We start from the raw sequence: 20,910 nt of genomic DNA on the forward strand, positions 1-20,910 counted from the left end.
TTGGTCCTTGACGTTGCATGAACTAGTTGTTCATAAGAAAAGAGAAAAAATGACACAAATAAAATTATTAAAAAAAAATTGAAAAGAAAAACCAAATTAGAGAAAAATTTAATTTTTATAAATATTAACTAACAATTCCTGATAACAGTACCAAAATTTTTTTGTGGTATTTTCAAGATGCAAGTATACGTATCGTTAACAAGTAATAGACTCACAAGAGTGAGGTCGAACCCATAAGGATTGAGTTAAGTACTTTAAAATTAAACTTTTAATTCTATTTGGTTATTTAAAATTAAGAAAAGATTAACACTAGAAAGAAAAACAATGAAAACAATAAAATAAAGAAGTAAGATGCAAATAAATTCATATGAAAATTAACAATGATTTGAATTTAGGGTTATTGATTTGAATTGTATCAATCTATTATAGTCTAACATAATTCAATTCCTATTACCAATCTCTATGCAACAATAGGTTTACTCAAGTAATTTATAGTCTTCTCAGATATATAAATTTTAATTACATGCAAATTTTCTACTTACGTGATAAATTAAAATATGTAACAGGCATATAACACAAAAACCCTATAATCTATCCAAACACATATGTACTCACGTCCTAAATCAAAAGTTGTTCCTATTTTACTATAGGATAATTGACACTCACTTCTCAGATCTCGTATCAACAATTAATTGATGGCCAAACAGTTAAAAGAAATAAATACGAATGAAATAGAACATATAGAAAATTAGGAGAGTATTCAAATCATATTAAAACCATAAATATATGTCAAATAATATCCATCAACACACTAATAACTGTTTAGCTACTCATGTTCATTGTAAACAATCGACACAAATTAAATAAGAGCATAAGAAGAAAATAGAAGAGAATAAATGTTTGAAAAGCCTTCTAGGTCATTTCTTTTCTCTGATTTTTGTACTCCCTAATTGCTTGTTTTAAAATATGAAAGTTCACCTCTTTTTATAGCCGAAAAAAGATAAAAAGATATGAAAATATCAATTTTTGAATTTTTAAGGGAGCAGGCCGCAACACTCAATTCTTATGCCGCAACCGTGTGTACGAATAAGATATTTCCCAAGTTTTTTGAAGACACGGGTCAAGACACTAGATTTCTGTGCCGAGGCATAACACCCCTAAATTTGAGTAGTGGGCTCTTTACGAGTTTCTTCCTCAACACTAAGATCTAGTGTCGAGGCACAACCACGCCTTAGCCCAATTTGACTTCTCTTCCAATTTTTAGCCCCTTAGAGCATCTCCAAGGATACACTAAATTTAGTGTTACACTATCACTAAATTTGGCGTCAAAAAGTATTTTCACTCCAACCACAACACCAAAAATTACACTAAAAAAATATTCTTTATTATTATATTAATTTTTAATAAAATAAAATAAAAATTAATATCATATTAATTAACAAAATTGCCACAATTGTTATATTTAAAAGAGTCACACGATAGAAAATTTGAATTTTATTTTCGGCATGTTAAATTTTTCTAAATTTTTTAAAATTTTGCAAGATGTCTTAAATAACTATAATGTACACGACTATAAAAAAAGACTACATAAATCTCTTGAATGTCGAAACAGGTAGGAGTATATCAGTGCGACACTTTTAAAGAAGTACAGTTTTCGGCGTATTAAATTTTTCTAATTTTTTCAAAATTTTGTAAAATGTATTAAATAACTATAATATACACTACTATATAAAAAATAGACTAAAAATAGGAGTAGATTCGTACATCACTTTTAAAAATGTGTATTGTAAATTTTTTTAAAAAATAATTCTTAATTTATAAATTATAATAATATAACTATATATAAATATTAATTAAATTATAAAAAAAAATGCAGTGATCTATGTCGTGCACTGTAGACAAAATTTGAAAATGGTGGCACAATTACAGTCTCTTGGAGCAAAATCACGGCATATATAAGATTTTGCCGTGTTCTTGGACTTGCTCTTAATGCTTTGGAATGGATTTTTAGTGTTGAGGCACTCCTCTAAATTTTGTAATTTCTTTGTCTCAAGAGCTCCAATCGCGCACCAAAATTTTTGAATTTTTTTCTCGAATTAATTTCTAGGTACTCTTGCCTAGAGAGTTGAATTGTTTAACCTTTTTCTCATATATATTTTTTTTTTCAATATTTTCAAGTGTTCTTATCCCATAGTTGATTTGTTTGATATTTTTCTCATATATTTTTTCAATATTTTTCATTTTTTTTTAATTTTAAACTTGCAAAATAATAGCTATTAAAAATATAAAATTGCACAAAATAAAAATAAAATTTATTTAAAAACACACTAAAATTAACTTAAAAATAGTACTAATAATAACCAAATAAGCCTTATTTGTGCCTAACAATAATACTGAAGCTCTTAAACTATTTTACAATTGAGATAATATTCGTGATTTAGTTATCACTGTGCAAATAGCAATGTTCAAGTTCAAGGTGCTCACACGTGACACATGTCAATTCCAGATATTATCCTTCCTACTAGTACTAGGTAGTATTTCATTACCCACAACAAAAAAACTAAACTATGGCGAACAAGGGTGAGCTGGTCTGCGTCACTGGAGCCAGTGGCTGCATTGGCTCCTGGCTCGTCACTCTTCTCCTCCACCGTGGTTACTCCATTAACGCCGCCGTCAAAGATCTAAGTTAATATTATTACTTCTTTTTTATTATGTTTTTTTTGTACCCATCAATTTTCACCTGAAAAATATCTCTCTTGTTTGTCTTAATCATTTTTGTGGCAGACGATGAAACTGAGACCAAGCATCTTCAAGCATTAGAAGGAGCTCAGACCCGTCTTCGCCTCTTCCAGCTCGATCTCCTCGACTACAGCTCCATCGCCGCTGCCGTTCATGGCTGCTCCGGTGTCTTCCACCTTGCCTCCCCATGCATCGTCGACGAAGTCCATGAACCAGAGGTTGGTCGCTCTCAAGTGCTCACAATTTTTTTTTTTGTTTGTTTTTTTATTGACGAATTTTTGGTGCAGAAAGAGCTATTGGACCCGGCGGTCAAAGGAACGATTAACGTTCTGACAGCGGCCAAGGAGGCTGGAGTTGGGCGAGTGGTGGTCACTTCCTCTATCTCCTCCATTGCTCCAAACCCTAACTGGCCCTCCGACGTTGCGATGAATGAGGATGGTTGGACTGACCTTGACTACTGCAAGCAGAAAAAAGTGAGTTTTTTCTTTTCCCCCTTTTTCTCTTACTTGAGCCTAAAAATTACAATGCCAAGAATGTTGCTTTACTAATTGATTTTGTTGGGTGAGTTAATAGCTGTGGTATCCGATGTCGAAAACTCTGGCTGAGAAAGCTGCGTGGGAATTTGCCAAGGAGAAAGGATTAGATGTGGTTGTGGTGAACCCGGGTACGGTGATGGGACCTATTATTTCACCAAAGCTTAATGCTAGTATGATCATGCTCTTGCGCCTTCTCCAGGGTAATATGTTCTCTTGACACATTTGTCTTAAAGACTTTCTTCAACTTTGAACCAATTTGATGCTGTGTTACTGTTAAGATGAGTCTAATAATGAAGATCAAACTGTGCCTTGTTTACAAATTCATTGTAATGAACTGTTATAGGACATATATAAGGTGGGTGGGTGTTTCCTTTTTCATTCATTGCGTATTTAGTTACATTGATACACAATTGGAAAAGAAGGAAAGAACTAGTACCAATATACCATATATGAAGAATTAACAAGTAACATCAATAAGGTTTGGTGAAAGATTTAATCACGGTAATATATCTGTATTTTTCGTATGTTGCCTGTCCAATAGCATGGTCATGATTCATGACTCATGCCACTTACAAGTTAACAAGGAGGCAACCCCGGATTTTCAATTCATCATATTTCAGTTGTAAATTTTCTATGTTTTATAAGGTTCTACTTCCACCAGAAAGAGTAAGGCTGTATTGATATACACATATATTTGAAGTTCCTTTTGAAATGGTTGTAAATAATAATAATGATATTTGCTTCTTTGCAGGTTGCACTGAAACTTATTTGGACTTCTTTATTGGGTCTGTACATTTTAAAGATGTAGCTTTGGCTCATATTTTGGTGTATGAGAACAAGTCAGCAAGTGGAAGGCACTTGTGTTTAGAAGCCCTATCACATTATGGTGATTTAGCGGCAAAGGTTGCTGAACTTTACCCAGAGTTTAAGTTGCCCAGGTAACAAGTTTTAAAGACCTGACAAATGAATTTGCAAAGCTATAATAGAAACAATATTTAGGAGTCAGGACACTGCATTTCATATATGACTATAGTGTCCTACCCCAGGAACAAATTTCTAATTACGCATGTTAAAAGCAGCAGTACTATTTGCTCTTGTATGCTGGCTTTGAAAATCTAAACCTGTTACCGTGACACTTGAATTGGTGTTGAATTGTGTCATCTTGGTGGAACTTCATATTGCTGAATGTGTTGTAAATGGTTTAATGTTCAGAAGTTTCTTAATGAAGCTATTTTATCTTCCTTATTTTGTAGTCTCCCAAGGGATACTCAACCTGGGCTGTTGAGGGCAAACAATGCAGCAAAGAAGCTGATTGACATGGGATTACAGTTCATACCAATGGAGCAAATTATCAAGGATTCTGTAGAGAGTTTAAAGAGCAAGGGTTTTCTTACTTAAACCAAGCTGCATCTGAATGTTGGCTTTCAGAACAATAACAAATCTAAATAAAAGCTACAGAGGACTATTGTTTTACCAGTTAACTGCATTATAGAAGTGGTGAGTTGATGTAATCTAAATAAAAGCTGGTCTGGTACGATGACTATTATTTTGCCAGTTAACTGCCATAATCTTCGCACTTGCATTAGTATTATATGCAGTTGAAGAAAAAGGTGGCTATTAAACTGTAGTAGGGACATTTTGCTTTCTGTTGCTTCCACAGGAAAAGAGTGTCTTTAATTTTTTGAGTTATGAATAATTGCACTTTTTGTTTTTCTGAAGTTAGTGTATGAATCTATGATTAGTTACTGCAGAGTTCTATCTTGTCTGAACTTGTTTTCATACTATCAGTGGTAGGTAGAATTGTTTATCAACTTACATTTTTCATACCAAGTGAAATTGACGACTTACAAAACAAACATTCCCACAGGAAAACTCGAAAAGAATGTAAAACTTGGGCTCACTCCATACAACTTTAGGCCGGTTTCAATATCACTGTTTCTTCTTCTATTATTGTACTTAATTCTAATTTGGGTAGTTTAGACAAACAAATGTTACGCAGGCATTGATATACGTGATGATTTATAGATATAGCTCAAAAAAACATATTGTATTTAGTCAATAATCTCACTTTTCTGGTAATTAATTTTAACTTTTGAATTTTGATATGTACTAAATTATGTCTTTGAACATTTTAAGCCATTATTTTTTTTTTAAATTATTGGAATTGTTAAATTTAATGATTTCGGTCTAATTTTATTTAATTTTACTAATTTGGCTATTGTTTATGTATTAAATTACGTTCTCTGAACTTTTTTCTTTTTTTTTTTTTTTTTTTTTTTTGACAAAGTGATTAAAATCACTCATGAATTTACGACGCCCACGTCCGCCACCGGCGCTGGAACCTCCTCGAACCAGGATAGCTCATCGTCTAACCGCAGAGCATGCTTTGCCAACCATTGGCCGCTAAAATCTTAGAGCGAGCCCCATGGGACAAAACTGCCCCCGGAAATTTAGACAATAAAGCTATAACATCTTCCAACAACGCTCCCAACTCAATAAAATACTGAAATTTCACCTGAAAAAATATCAGAAAACAGAATAAAACTTTAATTAGAAAACTATTCAAACTGAATAGAATCAACTAACCACCAAGACTAAGCAACTAAATCTCCCTATAAAATACTAGAACTAGCCAAAGGGAGTACCCTTTGGCTAGTAACAACTAAATTATAGCATTCTAACTTCATAACCTTCATAGGATCCCTATTCCTTACTTTTACCATTTTAAAAACAAACATAAATAAAATTTTCCTTTTAACATCCATTATTCCTTAAATATTCAAAATATTATATACTAATTCTTTCATTTATTTCTTAAAAGTATTACTTATTTTTAGACTAAAACATATCAAAATTCTTAATAAGTCAAATTGTATATTATTTTATTTATAGCGTAAAACATGGTATCTATAATCTATATTCAGCCTAAATTAAACCAAAATTGTATTAATCTCCTTAAAACTTAAGATTGTACTCTTCACATTCAAAAATACCTTTTTCCTAATACTTCTTAATCATACATTTAATTATTAATATTAAATTAATATTAATTAATCCAATTCGGTATTATGACATAATGCTTCCTTATTTATAATTTAAAAAGATGACCTCCTAATTATTATACCATTCAAATTATTATAAAAACCATTAATATTAGTATCTTCCTATACTACTAATAAGGCAATAATATCAATACTTCATTAGCATTTACTTCCCATTAATTTCAATATCTTTCCAAAAATAAAAATAAAATAAAATAAAATATTCTCAATTCACAATAAATGTTCGTACCTCCAATTAATTACAAAATCCCACATTTATAATTTATATACCAAAATTAATATTATGTTATCTATAATAAACTCATATTTATAAATTATATAGCTAAAATTAATATTATTTTATCCATAATAAACTAATAAGGCAATAATCTCATAATTACATACCATAATTGTTAGCTATTAAATTTTATAATATTTTAATAATTAATGATATCTTGTAATTTTAACCAAATTACGCTAAATAATTAGGGGTTAGCCATAAATCAGGCGCGAAAACCTTGAAAGGCACCAAAGCCATAATAATGGCGCAGCTCATCCATCAAATTTGTACTTCCATTTCTTCCATCAAAAAAGCTAATACCACTCATCCAGAAATTATTTAAAAATACTAATAATGTAATAATTTTGGTACATTCCCATAATATTGATAACAAACCAAAATTCCATAATAATTTAACTTACCAAATATATCTGAAGCAATATATTCTCATTAGACCATTGGTATTACCACCTCCCTTTATTACAAGATCCTCAAGATTCTTATTCTTCAATTTATTTAATTAATTATAATATTAGAATCTGAATACTAAAATTTCAAACACGAAAAAGTCTTAAAAAAATATAAACTAAAATATAGCTAATAGGAATTAGCGTTTAAAGTAAACCCTCTTAAACCTTATTTCAGTTTAAAATATTCTTTAAATCATACCTTAACCAAAATAATCCTTTTATTCCGACTAATAAATCTGTATAGTGCATAACTTTAACTTTAAAATATTATTCTGTCAAAATTTTCTTATACATTCAATACCGGAAAATGTGAAAATTTAAACAAACTACCCTAAATAATTAGGGGCCCAACCATATAATAGGTGCTAAAGCCTTGTAAGGCGCCAAAGCCATAAATAATGGCACAAAACAGAACAAAATCAATATAAAATGAACCTATAACAAAATTAACAGTATATCCCATTATATCAGCTCACCCAAAAAAGAACAAAATCAATAATAAACAACAAGATAAAATCAACTATCCACCATTTCAGCCTTCAACCCAGCACGACACTGACCGAGATCTCCCAGGCTCAAAACTAAATTTAAAAAATTTAACTCAAAATCTTCATCACACTGTGCAAACATTTAAGCAAAAATTCTAAAATCTATAGGGAATTCACTAACTCAAAAAGAAACCAGCATAAATTCCCAAACAAACCAACTACAAACAATCTTAATGAATCTAAAACTAAAGGACTAGTGTTATCTAGATTCACATACTGTATGTATATACAATCTATGGCACAAAAATAAAAAATAAAATAATATAAACTAGAGGAATAGTGTTACTATGTTTTAGAAATCCGTCTCCTATGGAGAAATTGGGGTCTCACGGGCCAAGAAAATTTAGGGGATTAAAGATTTTGGGTTCGAAAAGATATTTCTAAAATTCATAACTCATATGAATATCTAAAAAGAATGAAAGATTTAATTCAAAAACAAGAAAGAAACTCACCTCATAATCGAGTTTTCAGTCCAATCCAAAAGAGACGTTCTCTGAACTTTAATATCTACTAAATCATGTTTTTTAAATTTTAACATGTATTAAATTATATTTAAATTTTTATTTAGTAAATTTTTTTTAATAAAATTAAATAAAAATCTTTAAATTTAAAAATCTCAATAGTTTGAACTACATGTAAAATTAAATTAGTGTACTAATTAAATGTGATTGTTACAAATCAGTCAATCACTAATAATAATAAATTCAATTAATACAAGTATTTTCCTCCTTTTATTTTAGCAAATTGTTGTTGCAGACGTGGTTGATGATGATATGGACAGAGATATTTTTCATTTTGGCAACAAACGTAACAATGCATTGTTCAAGAATTTATGGTTTTGACACGTTAGCTTACTCTGAATCTTGGCAAATTTTCTGGACAAGTGCATTTTAGCTTGAAAATTAATAACAAACTGGGAAATTGAGTGGTGCAAGGATAATCCACGACTTTATTAATTGGCACCAAATAAAATAAAATAAAAGCAAAACTCGATGGATTCGAAATCTAAGACTAGCTTACTAGTCTTAATAAAGATCATCCTGGTATTCACAAGCTGTTTGATCCCAGTATTAGCTTCTTCCAATCATAATGAGAAATTAGTGTCAGTGGACTTATACTATGAGACCCTTTGTCCTGACTGCGGAGATTTCATACTCAATCATCTGGTTAAGCTTTTCCACACCAAACTCATCTCTCTGGTTCATCTCAATTTAGTCCCTTACGGTAACGCCAGACTTGGATCCAACCACACCATCTCTTGCCAGGTATATTATTCTATTCAATTCAACCATATAATATGTATACATATATTTTTTTTAATATAAATGGATAGTCTTGACTTGTAGCTTTTAAAGATTCAGTATTTTTCTTTTTGTTGCTTTTTTTGGTCCACAGAGCTTCTTCTTCACCTTGATCAGAATAAAGGGTACAATTCATTATTCACCCATAAGAGAAGACAAATTACTTTCCGACCCCTTTAATTTTTAATTTTGGTTTTGGGTTTCTTCCATGGCGTTTTCTCGAAGAACAATTGCTCTTCTGTCTCTTATCTCTCTATACCTCTTCCTGTTCGTTTCGCTTCAACCCACTTCGATTTTGGCTTCCAAAGCTAGAGTTTTGCCTTCAAATTCTGAGAAAGTGTCGTTGGGATTGTACTACGAGTCTCTTTGTCCTTATAGTGCAAATTTCATAGTGAATTACCTGGTCAAGATCTTTGAAGATGACCTTCTCTCTATCGTTGATCTTAAACTCTTTCCTTGGGGAAACGCCAAGATTAGAGGCAACAGTACCGTCGTTTGTCAGGTCTGATCACCCCTATGTTTTCTTTCCATTAATCCTATTTTGTATTAAAACTCATTATTTACAAGAAATGCTTATAATTGAGTTATAAAAATTTATGGTAATCTGCAGCTGGGTTATAGAAATCTTCAAAGATTAGTTGTTTCACCTCTACCCCTCTGCTTCTCTATGACTATTCTCAGTTTTCATTTCATTGCAAAAAATAGCTACGGTGCTGTAAATAAATGTCTTTTGCAATTGCATTAATATTTTAGACTTCAGAGAGTTTTTTGATTAAGTAAAACTAAGTGGTTCTTTTATTCTTGCAGCATGGTCCCTATGAATGCTTATTAAACACCGTGGAGGCATGTGCAATTGATGCCTGGCCTGAGTTGGTGAGTTGAGAAGACAAGTATCATATTAGTAATTCAACAATGTTGATAAAACAACTATAGAACCTTCATTTTTTTTGATGTTGTTTTGATTGGTTTAATGGGAAGTAGTAGCTCATAAACAAGAATGCTAACCTTTTTATTTGGAATCTTTTACATCTATGCAGAACAAGCATTTTCCTTTTATCTATTGCATTGAGGCTTTGGTGCAAGAGCGCAAGTATCTTCAGTGGGAAACTTGTTATGAGAAATTGGGCTTGGATCCAAAACCTGTCAATGAGTGCTACAAGAGCGAGGCTGGTAAAGAGGTTAGTTTTCTAATCCTTTCTATAATGTATTCTTGTTACCTTGTAAAAACCATCCTCTTCATAAGATTATTTGTTGGAAGAACATGTGGCAAAATCCATGGTTTGGTCACTAAGGAACACCATGTTTGACCTCTTTATGGATCGTTTGTCATGACATTATACTGAAAATCATTATACCAAGATGTTTTTTCCCTGCTGAATTACACAATGCTAGGCTCCATGTGTGTATGTGTTCTTCATATTCTTCTTCAAGCTATCTCTGCTGCCTAATAGTAATGTTAAGGATTTTGTTTCTGAAATAAATAATTTGGTCTATTATCTTTATTCAGCTTGAATTGCAATATGGAGCTGAAACAGATGCCCTTCAACCTCCTCATAGATATGTGCCTTGGGTAGTCGTTGATGGCCAGCCACTTTATGAGGTTTGTTTCTCACAATCTTCTTGTTGTAATTCCCATCTTTATCTTGCCAACAGGTCATGACATAGTTGTCCTAGTAAGATTTTTAAATGTCAGTCTATTTTTTTTTGTTGTTCTCTAATGATTCATAGGTTCAAAAGACTACTTAATCGGGCCCTTGTAAAATAACAGTACTAATACTACTACTACTATTGGTTTAGGACTATGAAAACTTCCTGAGCTACATCTGCAAGGCCTATAAGGGCCCCGCTGTGCCGACATCTTGCAGTGAGTTATCACTAAGAAATTTCGATGTGGTAGGAGCAAAGCCAGGCCATTTTGTGAGCTACAAAGATCAAGAGAAAGGGCTAGCCTTATGGGCAAGAATAAGATCAGCCATGGCATCATGGATGAGCCAGATGAATATGGTGGCCCTGGAATAGGAAGAAGAGCTCTGGATCAGTGTCTGTAGTAAGTTGTCACAGCTATTTGGCTATGTGCTAATTGTTCAGACTTTGTAATCTCTAGCTAAGGTACTATTAGTTGGTGAGCTATAATTACTCCTCTGTGTGTGTGTGCATGAACTAAAACAAATAATGACAAGAATGATGAATATGGTGATAATACTTGTACTAATTAATAGGCTGTGTTGCTCCAGTTTTAAGTATTTTCTTACGTGAAGGCATTCCAAATTAAGGCACTCTATTCGAAGTGAATTGTTGAATTTAAAATTGGAATCAAATTCAACCACTCATAATACTTAACCTATATAAATAATTTCTTGTAGCATTAACGAGGGAAAATAAGAAAAGAGGCTGCACTCAAATTTGTAGTGGCACAATACTGTTGCCAAAAATCACTGATCTCGTGGAAGTGTGCTAATTGAGTCGAATCTAATTTCTCCAATAGAGCCGATATGCAAAGTTATTTCTTGGGCTGGGCTCTTAAACTTATTTGCAGCCCAAAAAGTAAACAATGCTTGTGGGCCACATGAACCGCCGGCCTCAACAAAATGGCCGAATTTAGGCTCTTCTGTAGTACTTTTCTCTCTCTTCTTTAATACAACAAGAAATTTAGACAACAATACTTTTTTTACAGATTTTTTTAATTATATTTTTAAAGGTGATTTTAAACCTGGGGCGTATTTCTCAAAGGGAAATTTGAAAATCTATGGTTAAAATATCATTTAATTTTTTCCCTAAACGCATAGTTATTAAAATTGGTGTTATATGACAACTTTCCTAATTTTCTTAAACTACCCCTCACATTTCAAACAATCATCCTCTCTCTTCCTCTTGCTCAGCCGAACCCTCCCCACGAAACCCATCTATCACAGCCAAAATTTTTTCAACCCATCCCTCTCACAGCCACCCATCTCCGTCGACGGTCAACCCCGACCTACCCACCGCCGTCGAAGCTCAACCCCGACCAACCAGAACCGGCGACCAATCTCAGGCGAACCCGAAGCAAAAATGTCCAAGGTGTGTTTGGTTTTTTTTTTTTTTTTTTTTTTTTTTTCTGTAAGTGTTAAAAGATTGATTTAGATGTGTTTTTTGTTTGTGAAACTTTGTTGGATTGTGTAAATTTGTTAGATCTATTAGTTAGATTTAAGAATTTTTTTTTGTGGAATGGGGATTGGGGTTCGGCTAATAGGAAGAAGATGGTCCGATGGGAGTGTTTGGGTCCGATAGTGAATTATTTGGGTCCGATTGTGTGTGGTCCGATGCTCATTTAGTGGCCCGATTGTGTTGGTCCGATAGTCGGACTTTGTCCAAGCCCGATGGTCCGATTGTTAGGGGTCCGATGGTGCTATTTTTTGGTTTGTTTGGGTCCGATGGCTACCAATCGGACCTCACAATGGGTCCGATTGGTAGCCATCGGACCCGAGTTATTATTATTTTTTTTTTGGTTTTATTAATTATATTATTTAGTGATTGTTGTAGGTATTAATTATTAATTATATTATTTAGTGATTGTTTTATGTATTAATTTATTTTTAATGACTTATTAAGTATTTTTTAATTAATTATTGTTAAGTAATAATTTTTTATTTTTTATTAATTATTAATTATTATTTTAGTATTAATTATTAATTATTGTTTTTATTTTATTGTTTTATTAATTATTAGTTATGTTGTTTTAGTAATTATTAATTATTAATTATCGCTTTATTAATTAATACTTATGTTTTTTTAGTAATTATTTTTTGTTGTTTTAGTATTAATTATTAATTATTGTTTTAATTTTTTATTAATTATTAATTATTGTTCTATTTTTTTTGATTGTTTTATATTAATTATTAGTTATTATTTTATTATTTATTATTAATTTTTATTAATTATTAATTAATGTTTTATTATTAATTATTAATTATTGTATTAATTTGTATTGTTTTATTAATTACTATTTTTTTACTAATTATTAATTATTAATGATTAATTTGTATTATTTATTAATTATTGTTTTATTATTAATTATTAACTTTTGTATTAATTTTTATTGTCTTATTAATTTTATTATTTATTGATTATTTTTTTATTATTAATGATTAATTATTGTATTATTTTTTATTGTTTTATTAATTATTAATTATTGTTATATTATTGTTTTTTTTATTGTTTTATTAATTATTGTTTTTTTATTAATTATTGTTTTATTATTAATTATTGTATTATTTTTTTATTGTTTTAATAATATATAATTATTGTTTTATTAATAATTAATTATTGTTTTATTAATTATTAATTATTGTTTTATCTTTTATTGTTTTATTACTTATGAATTATTATTTTAGTATAAATTATTAATTATTTTTTTTAATTTTTATTGTTTTATTGATTATTGTTTAATTATTAATTATTAATTATGAATTATTGTTTTATTTTTTATTATTTTATTCATTATTGGTTATGGTTTTATTATTAATTATTTATCGTTGTTTGTTTGTTTGTTTTTTTTTTTTTTTTTTTTTTTTTTTCAGGGAACTGCACATCTTATAATTCTAGTGTCGGACCACTACACTGGCCGTGTCACATGGCGCGGGGGTAGTTACTACTACCCGAAGATTAAGACTAAATTTAAAGAGTTCAACCTATTGGACAGGGTGAGGGAATCCCCTTTCAAAATTTTTTTTCGAGAGAGCGCCCATACAATTTTCTGGAGCATTTTTTCATCAGTTGATGCTTCACAAAATAAAATCTGACAAGCCGGACGAGGTGCATTTCTATGTGGGAAGGAAGAGATGTAGATTTGGGAGGTTGGAGTTCGGCTTGGTCATCGGGTTAAACTTGTTGCCCGGCCCTACTGAGGAAGACATCAAACAAAATGGAAGCTCTGACCGGTTGATTCAGGAATATTTCAACGGTAGTGCTTTGATCAGCTTCGGCCAACTGCGCAGAGTTTTTGAGAGCTGCACAGAAGCTGATGAAGTCTACAAGTTGGGGATGGCCTTGTTTGTTATGGGCGTCCTCACTGGTAAGGAGGAGAAGACTGTCGTTCCTCCTTTTGTGATAAGAATGGTTGATAACCTTCCATTCTTCTACGAGTACCCCTGGGGAAATATTTCTTACACCAAGCTGATGGAAACTTGTAACAAGGATTACTTGGATGTGAAGAATAAGATGTTGAAAAAGATTGAGAAGGGAGTCACTCAGAAGGAGGCAAAATACTCAGCCTACGGCTATGCTGCAGCGTTGCAGTATTGGGCATACGAGGCCATATTACAGCTGGGCAACGAGTATGCAGTGAGGAGGTCACATCGCTTTCCGAGAATGGTCAACTGGGAGAGTAAGCCGAACACTACACTCGGGAAGGATGAAGTGACCAGATTATTTGCTAAAAATGTAAGTTTGTTACGCTTTATGTTGAATTCATGTTAATTTCCATATATATTATATTAATATATTTGTTATATTTTTCAGTTGACAGTGTACTCCATGTTATGTCCTCGGCCGAACGAGATTGAGTTTGTGAGTTACATAACCGGGGGTCAGCCTCCGTTATTTGTTGACTTGGAGGAACTTGTGTTGGGTGAGGATGGGCAACCAACACGGGATGCTTTGCGAAGCCAGGCCAAAAAGCTTGCCTCCACATTGGAAGAACGAGCGGAGGCAGCTCGAATATTTAAAGACTCTACACCACCTCCACCGTCTCCTCCACGTGCACCGCCTGCAGTTCTAGATGGGTCTGGTGTTGACCCATCTCCAGCTTCAGTTCCCGATGGGTATTGTGTTGACCCATCTGCAGCTTCAGTTCCAGATCAGTGTGGTGTTGACCCACTTGCAGCATCACAGGGTCCTCCTGTTCCCCCGTCAGCTTCTATTCCCAGCACCTCGGAGGCTCGCGATCCAGTATACCCTGCCATTTTGGCAAGGTTGGCGACTGTGGAGAGGGGGCAGGCCGCTCTGCTAAGAGGACAAACAACGATTATGGATCAGTTGAAGACCATAATGACGCTCCTGCAAGATCCTAGAAGGCCGGCAGCAGATTCACAGCCACAGCCACAACCACAGCCACACCCACAACCGAAAGAGGAGGCTCGGACACCGGAAGATGACTTCATTCTCCCAAATGATTACCAACCGGATGATGATGACATGTTCTGTACACCTGAGAAGACGAATATCACCAGCATCGGGGATACTCAGGATTCTGAGGTGCAGGTGTTAGAGACAGCTCCAGAAAGGAAGAGAAGGCGGCCTAGGTGGTTCGCTGAGTACACTGAAATGAAGAAGAAGGCTAGGGCTACTTCGACACTCGTGAATGCGGACCCACTTAGAGTGGTTGATCGGAAGCTGCTCAAGACTTTTCACAATTGGGTACTCGGCCAGATTGGGAACAATTACCCGAGAGAGTGCTTCACCGGTTGATACCATTCGTCTTGGTTCCTCGAACTGCATACTCCGAAGTTTTGGCTTGGGAACGATGTAAGTTTTTAAGACTTTTTTACTGCTTTTGCTTTTAAAGACTTTATCTAACTCTTTTTTATTTAATCTCTGATATATTTAATTTTAATGTTTTAGCATTTAGATGCGGCATTCCATTTGATGAGGAGGCGGCAATACTTTTATCCCGAGGCCTACCCAAATAGATGTGTCATAATGCCATGTATTTTCCCAGCAGGAGTTATTGCTCGGTGGGAAGCTGCGGGTGATGAACAGGCTAACTATCAGTGGGACGAGAGCATATTAGATTTGATTTGAGGGGATGAAAGTCAATTCTTGGCCAGTTGGAAGAAGAAGGAGAGAATATATATGGCCCTCCACTTCGATGGAGCAAAGCATTGGGTGGCACTAGAGGTAGATCTGGATCATTGGTTGTTGAACATATTTGACTCGAGCCTCGGATCGATTTCCCCGAACGAATTGAAGCGTCACCTGACAATGTGGGAAAAATTACTACCAAATTTGCTGCTGCAGGCTGGCCTATTCGAGTCTCATGACATGATCCTCGTGCCTCAACTTACCGCCTCAGAGAGCCAGGTCAGAAATTTCACTTCAAAAGTCATGGATCGGCCGTTGTTCCACAGACAAAGACAAGGTAACTTAATTACAATTGATTTTTCTGTTATTTAACTTGAATTTAATTTGCATACTTTTATTTATTTACTTTTTATTGTCTCATACATCGGTAACTGCGGGATGTACGTGATAGAGCACATCGAGCATAGTATGCTGGAGACTACGTTTGATAATGTGCACGATGAGAATATGAAGAAATTTAGAGAGCGGTGGTGTGTAGATTTGTTTTACTAGAATTTAGCATGAACAAATGTGTTTTTTATTTGGTATTTATTAAGATAACAATGTAACTGGTTTTTTTTATTGGTATGTTTATGTTTTTTCAAGAGTTCATACAAATTTTACGCGTTTCTTTCATGCAACAAATTATAATAATTATGTAAACATAAAATATCACAAATTCTAATGTTTAAAATAGTCCAACATTAATTCAATAACAATACATAATAGTCCAACACATCACGATACAAATAAACTAAAATAACATTTTTAACCTCGGTAGTTGCAAGTGCTTCTGTTGTGCCCCTTGGCACCGCACATGCTACAATTTCGTGATTTGATAATCCTTCCACCGTTACAAGCAGTTCGGTTGTTCTTAATTCTTCCAACCTTTTGCTTCTTCGGTCGCCCTACTGGTTGCTTCTCAACAGGCACTCCAACTGTCATGTTCTTGATGTCATCAGGCAATTCCCAATCATTCTCGTCACCAACTGGCATAATTGTTCCTTCATATGTCCTCCTCCAATATTCAGTCGTGTAATATGGCGAGCATAGTGTGTACGCGCTAATACTTCGCTCCTGAGATGCAGCACATGCATGAGGACAAGGAAACTTCATGCATTGGAACAAGCCGCAAGTGCAAGTATGTTCCTGCAAGTCCACTACGCCACCGGTCATAACTGTTCCTCCAGGGTGAACCTGCAACGTGTAAGGCCCGCATGGGTCAACGTTCAAATACCGACCTTTTTCAAAATGCAATGTCAAGTCCTCCATTTCTGGTGCTAGGGGTTTCGTCCACTTGTCAGCTTTTTCTTTTCGTGAAGCAAACCACTTCTGGACTTTGGACCTCAGGAATGCTATAGCAGCAGTGATCGAGAAGCCTCTTGCATCCTTAGTTGTGTTGTTGAAGCTCTCAGCCCAGTTGCTCGTCATTACATTGTAACGTACCCCTGGAAAGTACGACCGGACCCATTTTTCAAATCCAATTTCCTCAAGATATTGTGCAACCGCTGGATTCATGGCCCGAATGTTCTCAAATTCTCTGTGAAACTCTGATCTTGAATACGTGTAGGCACACGTGTAAATGTGATTCGTGAAGACGTCAGTCTTGAACTTGTGGTTGACGTTCATAATAATGTGGTGGTAGCATGCACCGTGGTGTGCATCAGGGAACACGATATCCAAAGCACGAACAATGCTTTGATGCCTATCCGAAACAAAAGCTAGGTTCTCAACATCACCAATCGTTTCTTTGAATTTTCTCATAAAATAGGTCCAGAAATTGTGGTTTTCACTGTCAACTATAGCAAAAGCTATCGAAAAGATATGACTCCCTGCATCCAAAGCCACTGCACACAACATTTGCCCACCATACCTAGTCTTCAAGAAAGACCCATCAACGCATACAATAGGTCGACAAAACCTAAACCCCCGAATAGAAGGACCCAGAGAGAAGAAACGATACTTGAAGCGACCATCTTCTACCACAAAATCCGTGATGGTAGCTAGATTCCGCAACTGTAGCATGTGCAAGTAACTAGGTAATTTCGAGTACGAATCTTCAGGTGTACCCCGAGCTAGGTGTAGTGCCTTCTCTCTGCACCTCCATGCCTTTTTGTAACTCATTTGGATCCCGTAATCCTTGTGCATACTTTTTCTTATATCAGAGGGCAACTGATCCGAGCCGTCAGTTGCGAACTTATCCTTAATTAGATGGGCAACTATTACAGGTGATGCTTGACAGTTATCTTTTCCTCGAAGATCAAGGGAGCATGTATGTATATTATGAAATGTACTCACCTCAAACATGTTAGAAAGTACGTTCTTCTTCGCTCTTAATCTCCACCCACAATCTGTATCCTTACATGTGACGTACCAAATATCAGTACCGGACTTCCTAACGTAGTAGTTAAACCCTTTCTTCATTGCATACAGGCCAACAACCATCTTTAAATGCTCTTTGTCTCTAAAAAACTTTCCCACATGTAACTCCCCGCCTGGTGTGCCACCCGTAGATATATAATGACTATGATCCTCAATGTCTTCTCTTGTATACATTTTCTCCTTGAATTTACCGTAACTTGTCGAAGAAGAAAATAGATCGCTCCATCCAGTCACATTGGTACCTCGAGCATCAGTAGGACCACTAATATCATTGGTCTCTCTACCATTATTAGGACCTGTACTGTCAGTAGTTCCTCTAGCATGACTGGTTTCGCCTGGACGACTACTACTAGTACCAGGTGTTTGGCAATTTTCTCTACGGGGCATTCTTTTCCGTGTCGGTGGCCTCGGTGGTAATAAAATATAATTAATAATTATTACTCAAACCATAAAAAATATAACAATAATTAATAATAATTCATAATTGATAGTTAATAAAATAACTAAAAAATAAATAAATTAATTCTTGAAATATTAACTAAAATAATAATTAATAACTAATAATTATTAATAAAAAAATAATTAATAACACAAATAATAAATAAATATAAAATAAATTAATAATAATAAATAAAAAATAATAATAAATTAAAAAAAAAATCCCGTAGGGTCCGATTGGTCCGACCATCGGACCCCACCGATCGGACCTTATATTAAAAAATTTAAAAACAAAATAAAAAAATTCAAAAAAAACTGGGTCCGATGGGGTCCGACCATCGGACCCCATCGGACCCGGGTTTCAAAAAATAAAATAAAAAAATAAAATAAAAAAAACCATCGGACCCGATGGGGGTCCGACCATCGGACCCAGTGATGAACCATCGGACCATCGGGTCTTCGCCCCTGCCAACAAAATTTTTTCCCACATCGGGCCACCCATCGGGCCAGCATCGGACCCCATCGGGCCCGACGAAAAAAATGCAGAAAAACAGCAAAATTCCAGTTTTCACATGCAGCAAAAATTATAACAGAAAAAATAGCAAAATAACAGCAACAATCCACAGATCAATCATCAAACACAACATTCTTAATTAAATATGACAACAACAAACAAGATTTAAAAAAAAAAAAAATTAATTACCTACCCATTGATGGAGCTTGTATGTGTTCTAGCTTTTAATGTGGTGGATTAGTGTGGTGGCTTGTAGTGTGGAAGGTTGTAGCTTTTAGTGATGAGTGAAGAGAAGAAAAAAAATTTTGGTGGTTGTGGAAGCTTTCGGGTGGGGAATTCTTGTTTGTTGAATTGATGAGAAAAAGGGTTGGAGTGGGTAGATGTAGGTGGGGAGGGTATTATGGGGAAAATACAAAAAGTGTCATATATAACTAATTATGCATAGTATTAGTTTAGGGGACCAATTTATGAGTTTATTAAGCATGAAAATTCAAATTTCCCTTTGTAAATAATTGGTCTGGTATTGGACGTAGCTTCTTCACGGGAAAAATGCTTAATATTTACAATGCTTTGATAGTTAAGGGTCCAGATACTGTTGATCAATAAATTAATGTGACTTGTGAAGTACAACAATTATTAGGAAATAATCGAGTTTTAGAGGAAAAATAACCTTATTTCATGTTGCCACAATGTTACACTAACAACGGCATGTAGAAAATAGTCCCTAAAAATACAATTCTGTAAAAACATAAATTTTTGATTATTTCTGAAATAATCTCATTCATAAAACGATGAGAATACTAAGCACACAAACTGTAGAGCGGTATGCAATTGTTTTTCAAAGCCTAGAGTTTCTGCCTGGGTTTGATATCTGAAACTTTAGAGTACTCTGCTTACTTTTGATTTGATATAAGTTCGGAATCTATTGTGGTAGAGCCACGCCGGGGTATCCATACAGGTCGAGTGGACCTTACGGGTTACTTGCTCTCAATAGAAAATCCTGGCTTAATGTCTTCAAATCGCTTGAGATATGTGGGCAAGGGTTAGGACTAAGGACCTTGTAAGTAAAATTAATGAGCTATATGATTATTATTATTATTTTCTATAATGATAATGTTTGTTGTAATTATAACAAGTCGTCAATAAGATAAGGGCACATGGCATTTAGTATAGTCAGGTATATTAATCAGTACACGTACGACGTTGCATTATTCAGGTTCAGACAAATGAAATGATGAATACATATAAGCAAGTATTAGATATATAGCAGATAAAGTGAAAGAGAATGGAGAATAGAGAGAATAGAGAGAATAGAGAATAGAGAATAGAGAGAGATCATGATCAGAGTATGATACAGTACCGTGTGTGGTGAAATCTACGCCTCAGATTTGTTGTCGGCAGCTCAAACTACACTTTGTCAAAACCCTCTTCCCATCCTCTTCCTTCGGACCCACCTTTTCTTTTTACCTCACTACTCACTACTCACCAAACCAAATCAAACCACATCACTCTATTCTTATTGCTTCAGCTTTTTCATTTACTTTTTTTTAAGTATATTTATATTCTCCCATCTGGTGCATATTTAATTACACACACATATATGTTTCATATATTTAAATATTTTGAATAATATGTGTTCTTTCAACGAAAAGAGTTGTGTAAAAATAAAATATATAGTGATCCTTTTAATTTAGTTTATTATTTCGATTGTTTTTTTGGAATCTTTGGATTTGGAATAGATCGATATAGAAATGTAAATATTTTATCTATTTTCAATTTATTAATGTATAATGGAATTTATTAGAACCAACTTATCACGGGTGCTACCTAATATGTTTATAAAAT

At 33.9% G+C, this 20,910-nt stretch overlaps 3 protein-coding genes across 5 annotated transcripts; all 3 read left to right on the forward strand.

Moving 5' to 3' along the window:
• The first annotated feature begins 2,472 nt into the window (after nt 1–2,472).
• On the forward strand, nt 2,473–5,025 carry LOC115720947 (phenylacetaldehyde reductase). The gene is made up of 6 exons (XM_030650160.2): nt 2,473–2,685; nt 2,785–2,957; nt 3,027–3,212; nt 3,313–3,475; nt 4,027–4,213; nt 4,529–5,025. Exons 1-6 carry the CDS (start codon nt 2,568–2,570, stop codon nt 4,671–4,673), a joined length of 972 nt encoding a protein of 323 aa, XP_030506020.2. The 5' UTR covers nt 2,473–2,567; the 3' UTR covers nt 4,674–5,025.
• Nucleotides 5,026–8,363: 3,338 nt separating this feature from the next.
• On the forward strand, nt 8,364–11,131 carry LOC115719270 (gamma-interferon-responsive lysosomal thiol protein). Of its 2 annotated transcripts, none has more exons than XM_030648241.2 (5): nt 8,364–8,879; nt 9,723–9,788; nt 9,953–10,093; nt 10,423–10,515; nt 10,713–11,131. In XM_030648241.2, exons 1-5 carry the CDS (start codon nt 8,607–8,609, stop codon nt 10,932–10,934), a joined length of 795 nt encoding a protein of 264 aa, XP_030504101.2. In that variant the 5' UTR covers nt 8,364–8,606; the 3' UTR covers nt 10,935–11,131. The 2 variants fall into 2 exon arrangements, with proteins under 2 accessions (XP_030504101.2, XP_030504100.2); XM_030648240.2 differs by lacking the exon at nt 8,364–8,879 and adding an exon at nt 9,010–9,417.
• Nucleotides 11,132–13,627: 2,496 nt separating this feature from the next.
• Nucleotides 13,628–16,232, forward strand: LOC133035008 (uncharacterized). 2 transcript variants are annotated; one of them, XR_009686299.1, is made up of 3 exons: nt 13,628–14,333; nt 14,412–15,416; nt 15,513–16,232. XR_009686299.1 is itself a non-coding variant. In XM_061110636.1 (2 exons), exons 1-2 carry the CDS (start codon nt 13,671–13,673, stop codon nt 15,357–15,359), a joined length of 1,611 nt encoding a protein of 536 aa, XP_060966619.1. In that variant the 5' UTR covers nt 13,628–13,670; the 3' UTR covers nt 15,360–15,478. The 2 variants fall into 2 exon arrangements, 1 of the variants encoding a protein (XP_060966619.1); XM_061110636.1 differs by lacking the exon at nt 15,513–16,232 and having other exon boundaries at nt 14,412–15,478.
• Nucleotides 16,233–20,910: the final 4,678 nt, after the last annotated feature.

The sequence above is a fragment of the Cannabis sativa genome, chromosome 2 (assembly GCF_029168945.1).
Source record: "Cannabis sativa cultivar Pink pepper isolate KNU-18-1 chromosome 2, ASM2916894v1, whole genome shotgun sequence".
Lineage (NCBI taxonomy): Eukaryota > Viridiplantae > Streptophyta > Magnoliopsida > Rosales > Cannabaceae > Cannabis > Cannabis sativa.

Coding starts and splice junctions, on each gene's coding strand:
- LOC115720947 (XM_030650160.2), top strand. CDS start 2,568: ATGGCGAACAAGGGTGAGCTGGTCTGCGTCACTGGAGCCAGTGGCTGC. Junction 2,686..2,784: donor CGCCGCCGTCAAAGATCTAA/GTTAATATTATT, acceptor TTTTTGTGGCAG/ACGATGAAACTGAGACCAAG. Junction 3,213..3,312: donor ACTACTGCAAGCAGAAAAAA/GTGAGTTTTTTC, acceptor GTGAGTTAATAG/CTGTGGTATCCGATGTCGAA.
- LOC115719270 (XM_030648240.2), top strand. CDS start 9,124: ATGGCGTTTTCTCGAAGAACAATTGCTCTTCTGTCTCTTATCTCTCTA. Junction 9,418..9,722: donor ACAGTACCGTCGTTTGTCAG/GTCTGATCACCC, acceptor TTATTCTTGCAG/CATGGTCCCTATGAATGCTT. Junction 10,516..10,712: donor ATGGCCAGCCACTTTATGAG/GTTTGTTTCTCA, acceptor CTATTGGTTTAG/GACTATGAAAACTTCCTGAG.
- LOC133035008 (XM_061110636.1), top strand. CDS start 13,671: ATGCTTCACAAAATAAAATCTGACAAGCCGGACGAGGTGCATTTCTAT. Junction 14,334..14,411: donor CCAGATTATTTGCTAAAAAT/GTAAGTTTGTTA, acceptor TATATTTTTCAG/TTGACAGTGTACTCCATGTT.